General features: G+C 32.8%; 1 protein-coding gene across 1 annotated transcript in view; it reads right to left on the bottom strand.

The window, feature by feature from the left end:
* LOC125065879 overlaps positions 1 to 16,090 on the bottom strand; it is a 34,692-nt gene extending 18,602 nt beyond the window's left edge. The window contains exons 1-2 of the mRNA XM_047673735.1: positions 15,760 to 16,090; positions 9,585 to 10,398 (exon numbers count right to left, since the gene is read on the bottom strand). Of these exons, the coding sequence (XP_047529691.1) occupies positions 9,585 to 10,254 (670 nt within the window). The 5' untranslated portion in view covers positions 10,255 to 10,398; positions 15,760 to 16,090. The remainder of the gene's footprint in view (positions 1 to 9,584; positions 10,399 to 15,759) is intronic.
* Positions 16,091 to 20,643: the final 4,553 nt, after the last annotated feature.

Below are 20,643 nucleotides of genomic sequence, written 5' to 3'. Positions count from 1 at the left end.
CTACATTATTCGATACTTAACTAATTGTAACATTTTTTTATAATGTAATGAATTATTTTAACCTTAACATCACGTGCAAATTCGGGGGGTATGGCTTGTAGTGCTAATAAATCTGTGTTCTGAGGAAGCTGTGTGTTAATGTGTATTTGATAATTATGGTAATCATTACGAATGATACCTAATTGACATTATAATGCTACGATACCGGATGTTCTGTCAAGTTTCTTTTCTATAAGCCAAATTGTGTGAAACTAATTTAAATATTATATTTTGACATTAACTAGTATTGTATAGTTGATTTTTGGGCCGGTCTTTCCGATAGAATAGATAGAGCCATGAATGCCTACGAACGACTAAGAGAATGTTTCAACACTAGCAAAAGGCAGACGACCGGTAATCTGCCAAAACCATTTTCTTGCAGTGTTATATAACAAAGTGTAATCCCTACAATATAAGGGTAACTAAATGATAATGATGACCTTTTTCATTGGTATAATGCGGCATATAGATATTGTAAAATTGAATATCGGCGTTTAAGTTTTTGTGTGCCTTTCACGTGACCAAGAAACGAATACCAGCAACAATAATTCCATTCAGTTTTAACAAAAAGTTTAAATAATTATTGTTCTATTTATAAACCAAAGTAAAAATGCTTTAGAAAAAAAATCTAACATCAAAGCATAAAACATATGAAACGTTTCGTATAATACTTATAAATTAAAATGCGTTCTTCGTTGCGACTTTTCGGATACTTATTTATAATTCATTAAAATAAATGAATAATATAGAAATTTTAGTACGCAACGAAATCCATTAAAATGTTTTCTATATTTAAGCGATTTCCATTAAAAACTGGTATACACAAATCAAACGATATAATTTAAACGAGTTTTCGCCGTTGACTTCGCTTGCGATAGGAAGGTATCACCCACTCGACACATAATTAGTACTAAGTATTGTTGTGTAACGTATGAAGCGTCAGTAAACTAATAGTTCATAAAAATAAAAAAATAAAAACACTCTTCTCAAGCAGGCTCTTAAAATTACTTTTGGATCGTTATATTTAAATTGATCAATTTATAAATGTTTTTAAGCCCAAGGTTAGAAATATATATGCGGAGTCTTTAATACTGACGTAAATATAATAAACGCAAATATGTATTTGGTCCAAGGAAGGATGTATTAATTTTGCGGAATCGGAAACATTGTGTTATAAGCATATCTTTATTTCTCGTGATTCGGTTTAAAGGATGAGAGAGGTAAAGTACCCACAGGCACAGGGGACATCACCGTAGAACCCAAGGTTAGCGATGTAAGTATTAGTTTGTTTTTCTCACAGTACCAACACCTTTTTGCGGTGGTCACTACCCATGCAACGGGGCCGCCCATTTATCAGTCTACATATATAAATGTATGTGTTAAATAAAATAACGCAGATAAACAAATAATAATCGTTGAAATCAATTTTTGAGTCAGTTTTATCGAATTCTTTACTGCTGTTGTGTGTATATAGAGAACAGCACAACATCGCATCAGGTAGACTGACTACGAGAGAAAGTCAGTACTGAATCCCTATTCAAAACTAACTCATTAAATACAAATATACAAAATAAATTACTCATATCGAGTACCTATATATTTTCTTTCATTTCTCCGCGACTCTAAACGAAGGGTTCGTTAATTAAATATTTTTTACTTCATTTCTGCAGCGAGTATATGTCAACTGTATTACGTACAGCTATTGTTTTATTGCGACAAATTTCTGCTAATTAAGAGTAAAAATGAAGAACAATGGTGTGCTAACAACGGACTATTTTTTAATCATTATATATTTATACTGGAATAACATACGAAGCAAATAAGTAGACGAATAAGTGGTCTCGTTTCACCGCGCTGCGAAACTGTATTTATTTCTTATTAACTTATTTTATGGTATTATTTATAAATGAGTAAATAATAATATTAATATTTAATAGAACGTCACATTCGGGCACAGACTGTAACTGTAGGAAGTTTTAACCAATATATATCTACATACGTACACAATCATGTGCCACCGACTAGGATGCCTAAGATGTTAAGTCCCTAGTGCTGTAACTACGTTGGCTCAATCACTAGTCGAAAAATATTACAATACGAGGTATTTATGGTCAATATATGACAAATGACTGGGTGTTATCGGCAAAATACATTTGTAGTACCTAACATATGTTCGTATATTACTCTAACCACCGAGATAGCCTACCAAAGATGTTGTGTCTTGTTTTGCCTATTATGACATTGTGGGTGTTTATCAATCAAACTCATTGCGAGTTATCATCATCTTTTGATAAAGTCATCTCGTTTATGTAGCTTATTCTGTCTGCATGAAAAGAAATTAGCTGAAATACACGGCCAACCGCTACAAGACGTTAATAACCCCTCTCTTCGAACGATTTGCGGTTTGTATACGGGTGATTGATTCGTGAGTGTGCGCTTAGCAAAAATCCCTTTAATCGGTTTTCTGTCTCTACTCTGTGTCAACGGGCGAACCTTTTAATTAACTGGCATTAAAAGATCCGTGTTAATAGGACTTAGAATATGTAAATGAAGCTTTGATTTTTTTTTAGTAATAAAAATAATTTCAAGATAGATAATTGCGTAGTGGCCACATAAACAAAATAATTTCGTACTAACATTGTTTAACTACGAACATTCATTATAAACTCGTTCGTATTTCCGTTTACATTATTAGTTAGCCGTGTGTTTTTTATCAATCAATCAACAGCCAAGAATGAACAACTAATTTGATTGCTCACAACTTTGAGGCCTTTTGTAATCAATGCAAAAAAAGCCAAAGCTATAGTCCCCAATTCAATAAAGATATTAGTTATGAAATAGAAATCAATAAATTTCAAAAGTTACAAGAACTTGACTGTAGTAAAATAAATATTTGTTTACCGATATTTAACGCGTATGAGTAATAAGGTTTCATTATCACTACAAACTCCTTTTAGAAGTTTTCGTCCCCTCGAAAAGGCTCAAAGGCGTTATTATGCTTCCCGTAATATTGTTGGTAGAAGATTTTTTTTATAACTAATGTAGAATATATATAGTCTAATTAAATACAGATATTAGTTCCTTTTTTTAATGAAAATTCTACCCTTACCGTGTGTCAAGCCTGTATAATGTAACACAAACAATATTACAACATTAACACAAATCGAACTATAAACAAGTCGATTAAGTAATTTCCCATGATTGTATGGCGGAGTACCATAATGTATGGCTTACAAACTACAATTACGAAAATGTATCGCTCTTTTTTCACATTCAACTGGAAACACGTATTGTTTTAAATTTCTCGTGACTTCGATTCCGTGCGTCGACACATCGCGTGGGCGATCATTACTCAATTACATGTCCACGTAAAAACAGTTCGAAAGTAACAGTGATGCATCGTATGTAGGTACCCGATTGCGGAAACAGCCGTCTAGGTCACCGTGCGGAACGCGACACGAGATTGACAAAATCGGACATAGGAACGACCGGAAGTAAAAAAATTTACATCGACACCGTGCCGCGATAAATTTGCAAAAAGCACATCACTTCGAACACAGGTTAAAACTGTTAATTTCGAAAAAGGAACTGACCGCATGTAAAGAAGTCGACCATGTCACTCCATTCGAATAGCATTGTTGTGACTGAAGTGGTGAGGCGGTCGCACGGTTTCGGGCTCACTTGCATGTGCTATCTTGCATCTATGTCATCACCGCATCTGCGAGTGTGGAAAGTGGCGACGTGTAGGATGTCGTTTAGTTCGAGTGCAAGTTCAAATTAGTGTACATCCAGCAGCGGATACTTTGCACGGTAGAGCTCTTTATACGTGTTTATTAATTGAATAACTCTATTTGAAGATTTCTTGAAAGTATGTAGTACATATTTTTTGCCTTTATTTAAATTATGTAATGGATACACACGGTATGTATCCGTTACATAATTTAAACTTGAAATAAATACCGGATGTAATTGTATTAAAAAAATCCGCTATTTTTCTTTCGCCGATCTTTCTCAGTATTTTCCATTCCCTTAGTAAAAGCTTTTAGGTATATTAAAAAAAATAACGTATTTTAATTTTTAGATATCGTGACAGCATTGCAAGTTTTTAAGGAATTACTAGTGTTTAAGACAAGCCCAAGTTGATATATTAATATGTAATTTTCATTTATGTAATACATTATATTATTCCATTATATACTAAAAACGTTTATACTTTATACCGATGTTGAAAATATTTATATCAGTGAGACAAGATCGAATAACATATATCTTTATTGGTCAATTGATTGTCAATTAAAGATGGAATATTAGATAATTTGGGCTACAAGTTCATGGCGTCAAATTAACTTGAAAGAGATCAACGGTCAACGAGACGAGCTGTAGGAATTAAGAAAGCTAATAAATATCAAATCCCTCGGAAGACTCCATCAAACGATAGGTCAATGTCTCCACTTTCGAGTTAACCACTTGTTTCGTAACGCTGCACACAATATCGTCCGAAACACTCCCACACTACGATTCTGCCCACTTATATAACTCGAATCGCATGATATCATAATTCAAATAAGTAGGTCTCATTATGTTTGGGCACAAATAAAAATAATTGCCTTTATATTTCACATCATTATTTAAAAAAAAAAAAAAAATTCCTTATTCGAACTTTCAAATTTTTATTTAGCAACCGTTTATATATAGGTATAAAAAGTAAAACAAAATTCAAGGATGTATACACATCATATAAACAACTCAAGTGGAGATGGGCAGGACACATGATAAGAGAAAAGACAGAAATATGGACAAGGCCTGTTACGAGCCTTGGTACCCTCGAGATGGTAAATAAAGCCGAGGTAGACAAATTATGAGATGTGAGGACGATATTAAAAAAGCAGCGGGTCTAATATGGACTCGCAAAGCAAGGTAGGTATGAATGGATATCTTTAGAGGAGGCCTTTGTCGGAAGACAAGCTGTAGGAGACCAACGACCGTGAACCGATATTTTACATCAAAGTTAAAAGTGAAAAATGTGTATTATAATTTATTTGTAAAAACAAGAACATCAATAAAGCCTTTATTATTATGATTATAAATAGGTATTATACTAAATTATATTATTTATTTATACACTTTTTACAACAACAGAAACCTATGCAATATTAAAGAGTAGAGTCCAATAAGGTAACGTGTTATAGTACTTTCAAAGCTGGAGCTACTGGATGTTGAGACTTGAAGCTAAGTGCCCAGTTGTTGGAAAACGAATTTCTCGTTTTATTAGTAATATGTACTACATGTATAATAATTTTTTTTACCGTTTTCTTTCGTTTTTGGCGCTTGCGTGAAGGTAGCGTGGTACCACTAAGATAGAATAGGTGGCACGCGATTCCTAACAGATAAATCTTAAGGTAAAAATTAAATATATAGTACGGCTAAAACAATATATATAATATTACACGAAAAACAAAACTTGCAGTTTATTTGCGACCCGACCGCGGAGGGTGAACGATAACAATATAATTTCAACATTGAACACATTTAAACAAAGAAATGATCTAATACTTTAATTAAACAAAATGATTAAACACTAAATATATGTACATTCCAAGTGTAACGCTCATCGTTTGGCAAATCTATTGTGTAACTGAGTCAGAGATATCGATGTCGAATATTATATGTAAGTTCTCCTAAAAGTAACCGCGAATGTCCAACTGCTGCACGTGTGCGGGTCACGAACACGTGCCAGGTTTCTATCTGTCACACTTTTACTTGTAGGGCTTTGTGCAACCCGTCCAGGTAGGTTGGTCCACCACTCATCAGATAATCTACTGCCAAACATCAGTACTCTTTATTGCTCGGACATAACATCTTAGTTCCCAAGGTTGGTGACGCATTAGCGATTTAAGGAATGGTTAATATTTCATACAGTGCTATTGGGTATGGGCGGTGGTAACCACTTACCATCAGGTGGCCTATAGTCCGTCTATTAACAATAAAACATGCAGGTTTCCTCATGATGTTTTCCTTGAACGCCGAGTACATGATGAATTATAAAATAAAAAAGCACATGAAAGTGATGCTCAGTCGGATTTGTATTCAACACCTTCGGTTAAGATTCACCTAATCTCTTCTCTGAGCTATCTCAGCTCTCTAATTTATAATAATACAAATATGCAAATAATTACCTGAACTTTGGTAACATCTAAGACTAGTATGTTTTATCTAATAAGTAACAATCAAATAAGCACTGTTGATTTGTTCGCGGGTATTTTCAGAGGAAAATAATTTCTCATAATTAATATTGTATTCAGAGGAAGGAATTACATATGATCACATGTCACAATAATATAACGAGGTAACTGTTGTTACCGGAACTAAAGTCTAGTATTGCTCTCGATGTGCTCGGATTCCGCGCGATTTTTGGATGATATCCACAATTTTTTGAAAACCGTATGTTTTTTTATTGCAATAATATTCCGTACAAAACAGAAGTGTTTGCATTAAATTTATATTATGATTATATAAGCATTTATTTTATTTAGTTTATTTGGAAATTAGCAAAACAAAACATCGGATAAACAATGAGAGAACAAAAAAAGTTTGAAAGATAAACGTAAAGTAGAGATTACATACTAAAAACGTATTCAACAATGCACTTTTATCATTTGTAATTTGCTATCTTTAATGGGAAGTCGCAACGGTTTTGTATGGAGACGATTCTCACGATCGGCGGTGAAACGCACCGTTCTTGTGACGAGTTACGATAAATTTACTTTTGTTTTTAAATACAAAAAAGGTTTCATGGTACTCTATATATCCGTTATAAACTTTTTTTTTAGTTTGTAGTCTTTTTGTACAGTAAAGGTATGCTTAACTACAAATAAATAAAGTTACAGATTACCACTATGATTTATCAGATTTTTTCTTGATCCCGATGAATATTTCCTTTTCTGTAGATGAGTTCGCGAATACATTTTTATTGTTTTATTTTTGTCTTATTCACCATTAGCCCCAATTATTTCAGGCATAGTCATAAAAAAATATATTTAGCAAACACTATCACTACATTAAATCTACACTGTTCGACAAAATATATAATGTAAGCAGTTGCAATGCCTCCAAAATACTAGTGTTTTTTCATGCTTTAAAATCGAACAGGCAAAGGAATGTTGTTATTATGCCTAGGATTATAATCGGGCGTCACAGTTCACGCAACTTTATTGCGGTTAATGCACATAAATATCTTAAAATTAAGGAAATTACACATATTACTACGTTATGAAACGTGGGCCAATCGTTTTATCGTCCAGTTAACGTGTTAAATAGCATTTAAGTTTTAATATGTACATCGATTAAACAATAAGTATGAAAAGAGTGATATTTTAAAAAGATACGATCTCCGTCATTTAGTTCTTTTAGTTTTTGCTATTTGACATAAACACGTTAAGAAGTCATTAAAGTATTTTTTAATAATAACGTACATCAGTTTTATCGTTTATTCAAATTATGTGATTTTAAACTCTCTATATTTATTAAGAATGATGTACTATTGACATGAAGTGAATATTTATACTTATGCAATCACGAATCCAATTTTGGATGAGTGATGCAGTGTTTATGTCCATACGATGACAGCCAATACAGAGAGACAAAAATTATTGAAATAAAAAGTTCCGCTTGAAAGTTATAATGTTTTAAAGGAAAATCTTGATATTATTATCATTAAATTTCGGCCACGGCCACCATTTTTAACGGAGACTAGTCAAATGTGCGGGACATGCACTCTTTGCGTGCGGAAGCACAAGTGTACTCTCATAATCCCATTGGATGGGAAATGTAACTAAGTATCTAATAAAGTATTCTTATCAACCTTAGTTATAGTTTTATAATAAAAAAAACCGTATTAATGTTTAGAAATTGCGTATTAATTACATTTTCTCGGTCTTTAGTTTGACCACTGGCCTGCAAAACGAAACATTGAGTTTTAGTATTGTTTACAAAACTTTATATTTATTTATTGGATCACCAACAAAATACTAACAAACATAATATTATATTGACTGTGTGTCAGATAGGTGATAGATCAAAGACCAAAACATGAAGTTTTAGTTATCTACGTAGAAGTAAAATAATGAAAAAATAGGATATATTAAATGAGAATATCAATTATTAAGTTGTACAATAAATAATTTTACCTAGTTACTACCGTTGATGAAAGCATTTCATAAATATTATAATTATTTTTGTTACGAACTAAATCACAGCTTTGACGTTTAAGCTTATGTACCTACACTGTTTTATTATTTCATTGAAGCAAGACACACAACTCGTAAAAAAATCGATCGGCATAAAGCGTGGGTCAATATGCTTCATTTCCCTTTTCAACATATAAGTAAGTATGTTATTTCGTATAACCGGGTGACTCCTGAGCTTTTAGCTGGTTCTTTTATGTAAAATCTACACTCAAAACCAGCGACAGTTATACTTTAAATTAACTCGAAAAATGGCGCTTTAAAAAGTTCCTTTGATCCTACTTGAATAGAACAAATTTTAATACCTATTTTAATTATGAATCTTAGGTTTTAAGAATGTTTTAAAAATTATCGATATTCTTAAATTAATTAAACGTATATAAGAGATTATTGTCACCACACTATTGTTGGCGATGGTGACCATTGAAGCGATCTCATTCGGTTAGTTAAGACTCGTTTCAAATTCACTTGCAATATTTAATCCACTCCTACTAAAAAGTAAAATTAAATAAGAGCTTGTTGAAATAGCTTCACCCAAAGTTTCCGTAACGCTAGTCAAAGTCAGATTAAAGAATTTCATTTAAATCGAAATAGTCATTGGAAGGTTGTAGCTGATGACGTAAAGGACGATTAATGAGCGTTCAGTTTAGCCAGTAAGTTAATCTTCAGTCATTAGTTCAGAAACTGGTTAATGTTATGTTATTGTTTTATAATACAATTAAAATTCATATTGTTCGAGTAGGTTTGAATGTATGCTGTAATATATACAAAGATTACTATCTGTAAACATAGCGTGTGTTTAATAGTGAAATATGATTGTAGTCTGAAGGGTAAGAAGGGTCGAGGGTGCGTGTTAGCTCTTAGTAACTTAGGCTAACTAGTAGTAACGTTTAAACGGAATTATTCGATAATATTTACAAAGAATGATAAAAGAACTGCCAAACATGTTTCATCTGTTGGACAATCTGGGCTGTACGGAAATTATTTGTTTAGCTAAGGCTCCTAAGTAATTCAATCAGTTATGTCTATAAAGAATCACAGAGTGACATGGCGCAATCAATACAGTTTTCGGTAACTCATGATATGATAAATGTAATTAATTGATACACGTACCGCTCGATGAAGCGGCAGCATTAATTAATTATTTATTGAAAGTACCAATTTAGGTAACGCAAACATGATATGGTTGCGGCCTAATTGTGCAAAGTTCGGAGTTGTTTGCGTATTGAATCTGAGTCAACATAGTCGACCATATCGGGTGTAATAAATTGGGTTCTAAATAAAAGTAAACACGATACGTACTTAAGTAGGCCGATGGAGATAAAGGTATCTGCTTCCTATCCTTAGGCGGAGTGCTGTACACGAACGCTTGATTGACGCACCCACGTGGTTGGCTTCCGCACGTCATGTCGCTCTCGGAGCCTCTCCGCGTCCGCCGATGTGTAGCGAGCTCCGTTATCAGTTTGGCGCTCTCCGATTTGCCCATGCCTTTCAATTTTCTTTTTCCTTTATCTTTCTCTGGGGAATTGATATGCAAAATCGCCGCAGCCTTCGGGGGAATCTTCTCGGGAACCAGCAGTTCTTTCGCAGAAATGCTCTTCTGTTTCTTGTTAAATAAATCACTAAATTTTGTTTTCTCGATTCTCTTGTGCCTTTGCGGTTTCAAGGTTAGGTCGATGTCTCCGCTCTTCTTCCTGAGTTTCACGGGTTCCTGCTTCCGTTTCGCCATGCTCGGTGTTTTCGCTTTGTACGTGCCGTCGATGCCCGTATACGCTACGTTGTAATCCTTCTCGCCGTTAAATATCTGTGTAAGCACGACGTTGTCACGCTTGATAGATTCAATTTCGTCGGATGCGTCCTCGTCTTTAGTAGATCGCCAACGGTTTCCAATCAATCGTAGGGAAGCGCGGACGGATCGGGACCTTCGTAGTCCTCCTTGCTCCTTCTTGAACTTATCGAGGAGGGTCTCCATAGCCCTGCGAGGGGTGAAGGGGCGCGCGGGGCCCTGGGCATTGCACGTCACGATCGACTACGCGCACGCTATTCAGTCGAACGATAGTTACGCGAGTCGTTTTCTTTCCGACGTTCACTCGTAGTGGCGTCGGCCCGCTGAATGCTGGCAACAACAATCAAAGTTCTGGTAGGGCTCGATACGACCCCGGACCTCTCAAGAGCCCGGTCTTTGCCTACGGCGGACGCGGCCGCCTGATTGTGATAAACTGATCTCATTTGCTCAATCTCTTGATTTGATAAGATAGTTATGCTGATATGACTATTTGAAATGTACGCATGTCAGAAAGACAGATTTGTTTACCGTGACGTTGTTAATGAGATAACTGAGAACTTAACTTTAAACATTTCGATTTAAAATAATGCACTGGCCTCGTGATGTACTTGTGAATAGTATTACATTATACTTGTAAGCCGACGTGATTTATGGCGTGGTAGAAACAAGCTCTGAGCCAAGCGTAGACGCGATTTATTTCGTTATAAAATTTTCATTTCCTAGCAGGTTTCGATAAAGATAGTGCGATAGCTTTTATGACTATTAAGTATAAAATGATGTCATAGTATATTACATTGAACGGCTTGATCCGTAAACTTTAAGCTTTTAAACTTTATGAAATTCAAAGTATTAAAAATGTTCTTTTTTAAGAATGCCAACTTCGGTAATGAGGCTAAAGTTGTCGATTCGAGGTTTTTTTCGTGATAAGAGCTGCCTTTATTAAAATTATTAAAAAGTTCGAAGCTTTCTAAGGGATTCGGCAGCAGCATTTTTAACGGATATTATTGAACAAAAGCCAATTAAAATAACCTCGATGAAATTTAAACACTTCAATTTCATGTAATTTTCTATTATATAATTAGAAAAAAAAGTATATAAATCAAGTTGAAATCATTAGATATTTTTCCGTATTTTTTCTAAACATTAATTTAATGTCTTTGATAGCAATGTTCTTGATTCTTGATTAATTTAATTAATTTAAAATAACGCGGGAAAAATTGTTTCAATTTCGTTCTTTAGTTCGCCCACATAACGAAAATAATCGCAGTTTCCATTTCTCGTCGATTCAGCCAGGGCATTGCCGCTATATAAGTGTATAAATAAAATGTCGTAACTGTGTATAGAAGTAGGAAAGTAAAGTCTAAAGATACTGTCGATAGCTGTCGAACAAATGATGCGTTAAGCTTGTTTGCATCGTTCATTTATTAATTGTAATACGCATGATCTAAGTTGGCCGGTCAGAAGTAGTCACGAGTGACTGCGCTGATACAGTTTTTACGAATAAAAACAGGTTATTGGCTGGAACATAGGTAAGAAATGTTTTTTCGCATTCTTCTACATTTGCATAGTTTTCAAGTAAGTATAACCCGATGACGGTAACAATCAAGAAAACCATATACCATACGAGTACGAGCAAAGGGACGTTTTAAAGCCCTACCACCAAGTATAATGTCTTAAGTTCAGGTCAGCCAAGTTATATTGCGCGTATTATAATTGTACATACAATATGTTTGAAAGGCTTTATAAATAACTCGACATCGGTAGCTTTTTATCTAATGTCATCGTTTGAAAAATAATTTGTTCTTATCAGAGTTTGAGGAGTTAATGACTTCCTATGAAATACTGATAAAGCTAAATAGATTTGTGATTTGTTAAAGACTTCTGGAATAAACTTTAGTAGGTTTATTCATAGAGCTTCAATGTTCTGTTAAAACGAAGAGAAAATGTAATTAAATAATAGATTGATGGAAAAAAATGGAAAAGTGATAACACGGAATAAAGTATGATTAAGGAAACATATGGGTGCAATTTAATCTATCAACAATATCAACTGACAACCCTTTGGGATATTCAATATTAACCGACAAAATGGCCAAAAAAAAAATCAGTTGTCATTCTACGAAGATAGTGAATATTGTTATGCATACAAACATATACACTGACATCTCTCTATATATACCCACATGTCACGCTTCGAGTGGAATATTCATTTTTTTTTTATTGCATAATAACATAGATTTATAGATTTTTCCTAAATCTACCGTATGATGTACAACTAACTACGAGCAGCGAATCTAGGCGATTAACGAATTAGTATGTAGAAAATATAAACATACATGAAACGCAATATCACGAAACGAACGGAAAATCACGCCGAGACGTTCAAATTTAAACGGTCGCTCTATTCAATATAATTTTCGAAGTGTCTCTCGGCGTGTTTTCATACAAAATGTGTAGACAAATGACCACTTCGACAAATTACTTCCATTTACTTTTGTATTATTTTTTTTCGTTTGGATATCGATATTCAAAACGATATACTGAAGAAATACAAAATATATCGATTGTAATCTAAGCTCACTATTAAATTAACTGTTTACTAATTAGTTTCCAGTGTAGAAATCATCCCAATCGAAATTTGTATTAGTAGTAAGAGGAGACTAATATCGATTTTTTAGTGGCTAATTTCATTCATTCATTAGTAATAAATCCTTTTTCTTGTAAGGTTTTATTACCAAACTACGTCGACCCCAAACAAATGGTATGAGGGCTATCAAATGAGGAAAATGTTTTTGATGATATCAGTCCTATCGTACTGTCCTTTTTAATTTAAGTTAAGGTACATAATTGTATTTACGTTTAAATTCCTTGTTAGAACTTTGCAAGATGTCTCTATAAAATGCTAGAAATACGAAGGTGTCCTATTCAAGGAGCCAGTAAAAGTGTCTTGCTAACTTTATACACAACTTTTACTTCGGTCTTCGGTTGGACTTTGGACACGAGTTTTTTGATTATTTGTATTTGTCTTTTTTTTCGGATTAATATTCATATTTTATTTTTATTTCATATTTGTCATAACATCTTAACCTATGCAAGTAATATTGTACTGATAATTTGAAAAAAAAATACAAGTTAGTTAAGTATGATTTTCAAAGAATATGTTTTTGTGAACTTGAAGTCGTTACATAGAAACTATACAGTCTACCGGACTATATTTAATGACGGTTAGATTTCAAAACTTTACACTTTGCGTGTAAACTAAGCCCATGACTTCGAGTAACTTGTGATTGAAGGTTACTTCTATATCGATTTAATATTCACCTTCAACTTTTGTTAGACTAACTTTAATAATCAGTCAGTCAGTTTGATACTGTACATCACCGTTGCTGTAAATTCAATTATTATTTTAACAATTTTAACGGCGATAATGAAGTTCTCGCTGAGTATTATTTAACTTTGGAAGAAATAATATTCTTCAAATACCTTATCAGACGGTTATCAGGTGGCATTGCAGTGAAACTGAAATATATAAAAAAAATATTGCTTTTCCTTCTATTTATTGGAATGAAATCTTATGTGTATTTAGAATGAACATATATAGCTATCAAATGCTATTATTGCCATTTCTTGATACAAATGAGAACCTCGGTAAACGTCAGTGACGGTCATTTTTATCAGAGCTTATAACATCTGGTCGGAACACGCTTTACTACAATTTACATTGGTATGTACTTGCTTGCTACTTTTTTTTTGCTAAATAGAATTGGATTGCACTTCAGAACTATTTACGACGTTGTAAACTGTACGCGCTGCTCGTAAAGCCAATGACAGAAAAACAGTTCTATATAAATTACTTTTATATGAATGTAAAGAAATGGCAAAAACTTAAGAAAACTCTAAGTTAACGTTACACAGACGTTTGGTTAGACGTTTGCCAATCTTCTAACAAAGTTTTAAATTTAATAAAAGTATAGAATGAAAGGACCGATAAAACATATCCTAAGTTGTAAAAACCGGTAAACTTATTTGAAAGAATTTCGTTACGAGCAGGTAGTAGATGCCCTCAATAATTTTAGGGTAACTCCCAACCCTGTACAAAAAAAACTTCTGCAGGTATATCTAATAAATATATAAATTTTGATGTTAATTTTTTTGTGTATTTTGCTTTGTAGTAATTTTTTTTTTTTAATTAACGTTTATTTGTTTAATCTATATGCAGCATAGAAGTGTCACACTTGTTTATTGACGGCTAAACTTAAACCCCGGTTCAGAATTAGCTCAGGCCTGAGAAGAACTGGGGAAATCAGGTAGTTTTGTTGTTATTGTAAATTTAATTTATAACAAGTAAATATATGTATTAATATTAAAAAGTCTTCAATGTTCAATCCTATAAAGCACACGACATTGTAAGGAAGTTTTCTTAAAAATATATTAAGATAACTGCTATTACAACTGAGGTAGCTTCAGAGCCTTCAAGCTACCTTAGGGTAGCTTGATTGTTTTCCAAGAATGTGGATATTCCTGGTCCATTTAAGGATTATTTAGGGGATTTATAGTAACATCCATTTAAAATAAAAATTTAATAAATACTTTTATGTAAAAGATCATGGAAAATAGCAGTAGAGCGGTAACTGTCGACAAAACGCTTATGTTAGAATTTTAATATGATGTCGGAACACGCGATAGTGACGTTATGTAGCAATATTAATCAAAACAATTATTTTCCCTATTACTCAGTCATGTCTGTTGTGTATAGCATGATACTAAAACGAATGACCTCTTTTCATTATTGAGTAAGCTTAAGAAACATAAAAGAATCGTATTTTTCCACGATAAGCTACCTATTTCTCATCTAATAATGTCCATTATTTTTCTCCTGAACGTAGGTATTACAAACAAAATGTTTAGCTTTTCATTTCATTCCAATGATTTAGTACAATAAGTTTGATTTTATCCCTTCATCTAGCAAAAGTCAAATAATAACTATTATTACATAAGTTTAGGAAAATATATTCAATGTATAAAAGGCAATATTCCGACTATTGAGCGAGACGTGAAATTTGAGACCTAGAAGGCGTACTAAACATGGATTCCGAGAAATTGTGAATTTAAGGATGTTACCCCGAGCTTCAAATTCATCGTTATTTCTCTTCACCAATATAAATAAAAATGGCCCTATACTGTTGTGTTTTAGCTTAGCATACGCGTATGCGTACCGCGCGTAAAAAAATCTAATTTTGATATTTCTTTAACCGTCCATAACCGAAGTTGTAGCCTAGTATCATACTGTCATATTAGTATAATTTAAATCCAATGCATTATTCAAACTGACAACGAATTAAAAATAAATGAAGAATCTTTCCTGTTTTTAATATATTTCAAGTTGTTCTCGTTATTAAATTTTTTTATTTGTAACTAGATTATTAGATGTTGAGGTCACAATCAAAATAGTGAAGGTAATTAAAGACCGGGCTCCGAGGTCTATCGAGTTATATACATACGTACATATCTGCCGTAAAGACAGGGTCGAACCAGTCACGGATTTGTGATTATTATTATTATTAATTTTAGCATATTGATTGATTTCAATAAAATTTTACTAATAGGTATAACTATATAAATTCTCAATTGAACAAAACTGTATAATTATTTCGAAAATCAATCATGTTAATTTAATAAATTATTATAAACCTTTTATGTATTGTTGGATATTGTACACATCGGTAATGTTTAAAATATTATCCATTCCACACTTAAAACAATTTTATCTACGTCAAATAAAATTACAAAACACTATTCTAACGATTTGATTTTTGTTTTTTGAACAAATCAACTGTCAACATAACCACACTTTCACTGAAGTTATTGTTCAATACTCTGTCCGACCAAACACACGAAGTATATCACAAACACCACACAAAATGTTATTAAAATATCTAACACGTAATATTTTAGTCGCTTCCATTGATAAAACTATTTTTTTAACTATAAAATAAGAATACACGAAACATTCAAAACATTATAACGTACTCTGCAGCTATAAACAACTGCTGTGGCGTGAAGTTGGCAGCGTTGTATCATGGCCGCCAACTTTTAAGTACGACAGGGAGGCCAACATAGCGGCCACTAACACTATGGCCGGGCCGGTCACGTCAGTCAACGGCCTTTGTGGCTGCATAGTAATGAATGAGTCTGGTTAGCTGACGAACCTGTTTGATTGATGCAATGACTTGCGCAATTTATGTATTAAAGACAGGATGCTAATATGGTCATACGTAAAGATTCAAGGGTAATAAAAAACTGACCCTTGCTAAGGACTTCTGTTTGTAGTTCCTTGTATTTAACGTATTAGATTTTCAACAATTAAAATTGTAATAATAATTTTTTATTTAATTTTGTCTATTGTTATAAAATATGATGTGCAATTAAACAACTGACATTCCTATTTATTTTCGTACTAGATGAAAATGAAATGTCTGAAAAGTACATAAAATTGGTGAAAAGTTGTTGACGCTCGGAGCTGAGTTAATCCATCGTCCATTTCCAACTTACTGAATAAATTAATAATTATGTTGAAACTTTCTCCAGTTTAATTATTAATTTAGTTATAAAATAGTATAATTTTGAACTTAGAAAATAAAGAATCGGGCTAGTCAATTAATAAGCTTAATTATTTATTAATGTGTGCTAAAATAAATTAAAGCTTTTATTGAAAACGGTTATTTTATATCAATTACCTAATAAATTTCTTATATTCAGACACTAATATGGTGTGTATAAATGTCATAAGTGTCGAGTGGTTACAAATTTTCTTTTGGTTAGTATGAAACATTACATCAAAGCCGATAAAAAAAGATTCTACCGAGAAGAACCGGCAAGATACTTCGTCATTCGTCTTTTTCAAATATTAAAAAAAGTAATTTTAATAATATAATATATCCTGCCTAAAAATCAACAAGTACTGACTCCATGCTTTTATCAACTATGTAATCTTTGTTGAATAATGTGTTTTATGTATTAAAGTTTTTTGTAACAAAAGATTTTTGAATGAAAAAGTTTAAAATGTCTGCGGAATTTTAGTATAAAAGTAAATACCTTGCCCAAAGAAGGACTTATTGGCTCTACGAACGTGTTCGTTAACACTCATTTTTAACACAAACTCAGAAAACTTTGAACTTTGAAAAAACGATTACTTGTTGAAGTCTACTTAAGTATGAAGCAATGACAAGCTTTACATTTAACATCGTAATAGTTTAGTCTATATAAAAGTGTTTTCGTGTTCTAAACAATCAAATGCTTGACAAATCAATTGAAATTTAAATATTGTATTTTCTAATGCTACAATTTTAGGTTTAATTCTTAAGCTTTATAAACCAAGGCCGCATACAAAATAGACGAACCCACAAAGTCACATCTTATTAAAATATTTTCATTGTGCGTACGGGGGTTGGTACGTAATTTCATTGTGCGGAGGCGACAGTGAAAGTAACGCGGAAAAAGTGAAAAATATGTTATTAATTGAAAACAACAATGTAATTATATAATAACTATGAATATAATCATGATTCCACCAATGAAAATAAATAACAGTGAACTTCAAGATGTTGAAGAGTTGAATTCAGTTTAATAATAAAAGAAATATTATATTTATTCCCAGGCTATATATTTATATACTTATATAAAAGATTTTACATTCATCCCTAAAAACTTGTGTCATTTCCTTGTGTGTCTAAACTATTTCTTTTATATATATACATATAATACATATACATATATATAAGTATTTTTTGGAAAACACTTATATACATATATGTATATTATATATCGCAGCTTTAAATTGTACACACAAAAGGAAATCACACAAGTATTTAATACAATAAAAAAATTTGGTAAAGGTAATATTAACTCGGATCTTATGATGTTTTATCTTTAAAAAAGTGTCACGTTATCAAACACACGCGGCAATTTGCAAAGCAATTTTCCACGGCAAATGTACAGAGTTATGGGACAATTGTATTTCATTGTTGGAACAATACAGTAGGCCTAGGGTAGTGAATTACGATTACGCAATTTGGTCCTTTGTGCTGAGGTCTTCCGCGGAAATAATTTATCTGCAACACATAAACGACCCTTACGTGGCATTAGTAAAATAACAAAATAAAAAAAAATAAAGGGTCTTACAGTAGTCGCACATGATGTAATATTTGACACCTCACCTTGGTAATTAGCATCATTAACGTTATATCCTACCGGCAAACAGGTCGGCACCATCTGATGATCAGTTCGAACACCGTACGCAGTTCACTGGGTAAACCAAATAGGACACGCATTTCCGGTTTCCTGGTACAAACTTTGCACGAAATCACTCAAATTATTAGAAGGTTACATCACTTAATTTTTGTACATTTATAGATATATAAAAGTTACTTCTTAGTGACTTTTATATGGAACATTGCCGATGATGGATTGGATCGTTTTCACGTACTTATGTGTATTAATGAATGATCTTGTGCTCGTTGGTGACGGAGAACTTTGTGAAAATAACTGCATGCTTCCTATTAACTAATGCCACTAAGCCGGAGAGGAGCAATGTGGTGGAAAAAGTTCAAACATTTTCTTTAGCAGAAGAGAATATACGTAGAAGATAATATAAATTAAAAAATAATATACATACCATATAATACTAATAAGTAAATTGACATTTTTATTGTTATAATTGGCAGAAAGATCAACGGTGTATCGAGAGGATAATATTTCCTACACTGCACGTGTACAGCTCTTGGTTAATCAGTCAACTTACAATGGTTTACTAATTATTTTACTTAGAAAAATACTACGACAGGAATAAAGAAAACAATATAATTGAACTGAAACGGCTTCAAAATTGCTACCCCTACGCGATTCGTCGTAGAATTTAATTGTCTTAAATAACTGTAAGAAATTATTTGGATTCCGCTAATTTTTGTAGGCAAACTTTCTTAATTCCTTTAATGGGAACTATTGTACAAACCATATCATAATTATTCTATGTACATAACAATGATAGAAACTGTTCTTGTGTTTGTCACGTAATTAAGATTGTTTACGATTTTCTCTCAATTAATCGTCAGTTTGGTGAATTTATCTTTATGACTCGGCGCGTCTTAAGACGATATTACATTAAAGATTCGTCGCGGAAACGACGTCCCAACAGCGCCTACCTACTTTTCTATCATTACCACGTATTATTCGTGTTTTCGAAAACAATGCCTTGATGATAACGATTTCATCTTGATAATTATCAAAATGGTACTTTCGTAAAACGAAATTTCTTGTCAAAACATTTTCTTGTCTGTGTAATTTAATTATCTCACAAATGTTACTAAAAACGAGTACTAAAAAGTGTTATTACGGTAGCTGAAGAAAATCATGTAGTCGTCGTCGAAGAGAACGCGGAGCGGCTTTTCAGCTCCACGACAAGCGCAACGTTTGATATGTCGCACAAAATAATACATAAATAATAAAGATGGCGGTTAAACCCCGAATACAATATATTATATAACTCGCAAGAGTCAGAAGTGTACAATTTTCAACTCATCCTTCTAAAAGCGAAGCCTTCTTGAAGATAATATCTGCGATGACATATTCATAAATTTAATATTAGCTTTGAGATGAACCTTCACGAAAAGAAAATTAGCTATTTTTGTGTTGTTATTACGAGTTGGTAATATAAGCATACGGCTAAGGAATAGTCGGAATAATCGTCGGAATAGAAAGAGCTATTAACACTTTATTTCAACCAGCATGAGTCGTAAGAGCCGACTATGGAAACTTTTGGTCAGCATATCCAATGCGTCACGTATCAATCACACGTCACGTCACATCAGCAGCTGACAACCTCGGCCACTCGCATGGTGGAGACGAATCAATTAGCAAAGTAAAGCAGAACTTGTATTAATTTAAGGTGTCAACAAACATATGTTTGCCAAAAGTCGCGTTTCTTTTTTGGGCGTTAAATATATTATTCAAGCAATTTCAGTGTAAACGCACCTTTATACTAATACCATCTTATATCGTGTACTCGTAAAAGGTAAATTACCTGTTCTTTATAACAATGAGGTAGCTTGCCATATTACTGCAGTTTGAAAAATGTATATAACATGATTTTTTATTGATCGTATTATTGACATATATTTTAATAGTATCTTAATTTATACTAGTGGCGCCTGCAGATTTCGCTCCGTTAAAATTAGATAATAGAGTCTCTTGTTTCTATTGGAAATTTAATTCAACCTTTGAAATGTTGGTAGCAATGTGAAGTATTCACCTTAATTTATCTAATTAAAAGTATTGCTACAAGTCTTGATTTTGAGATGAACTTTATTATGTAACGAAACTAAACTGGATTAAACAACGTAGTCCCTGGGCGATGCAAGTTTCGGGTTCCCTTTTCTCAGTAGATCTTTAGGTAAGTTGATAGGCTAACGTCAAAGTCAAAGTCAAAATCTTTATTCAATATAGAAGCATTACTCTAGGCTATTTATAGTCAAAAACCTTCCAGCGGTTCAGAAGGTAAAACCTCACCCGAGAGAATCA

Source organism: Vanessa atalanta, chromosome 8 (assembly GCF_905147765.1).
Source record: "Vanessa atalanta chromosome 8, ilVanAtal1.2, whole genome shotgun sequence".
NCBI lineage: Eukaryota > Metazoa > Arthropoda > Insecta > Lepidoptera > Nymphalidae > Vanessa > Vanessa atalanta.
The sequence above is the reverse complement of the archived record's forward strand: the minus strand, read 5'-3'. Positions and strand labels throughout refer to the sequence as shown.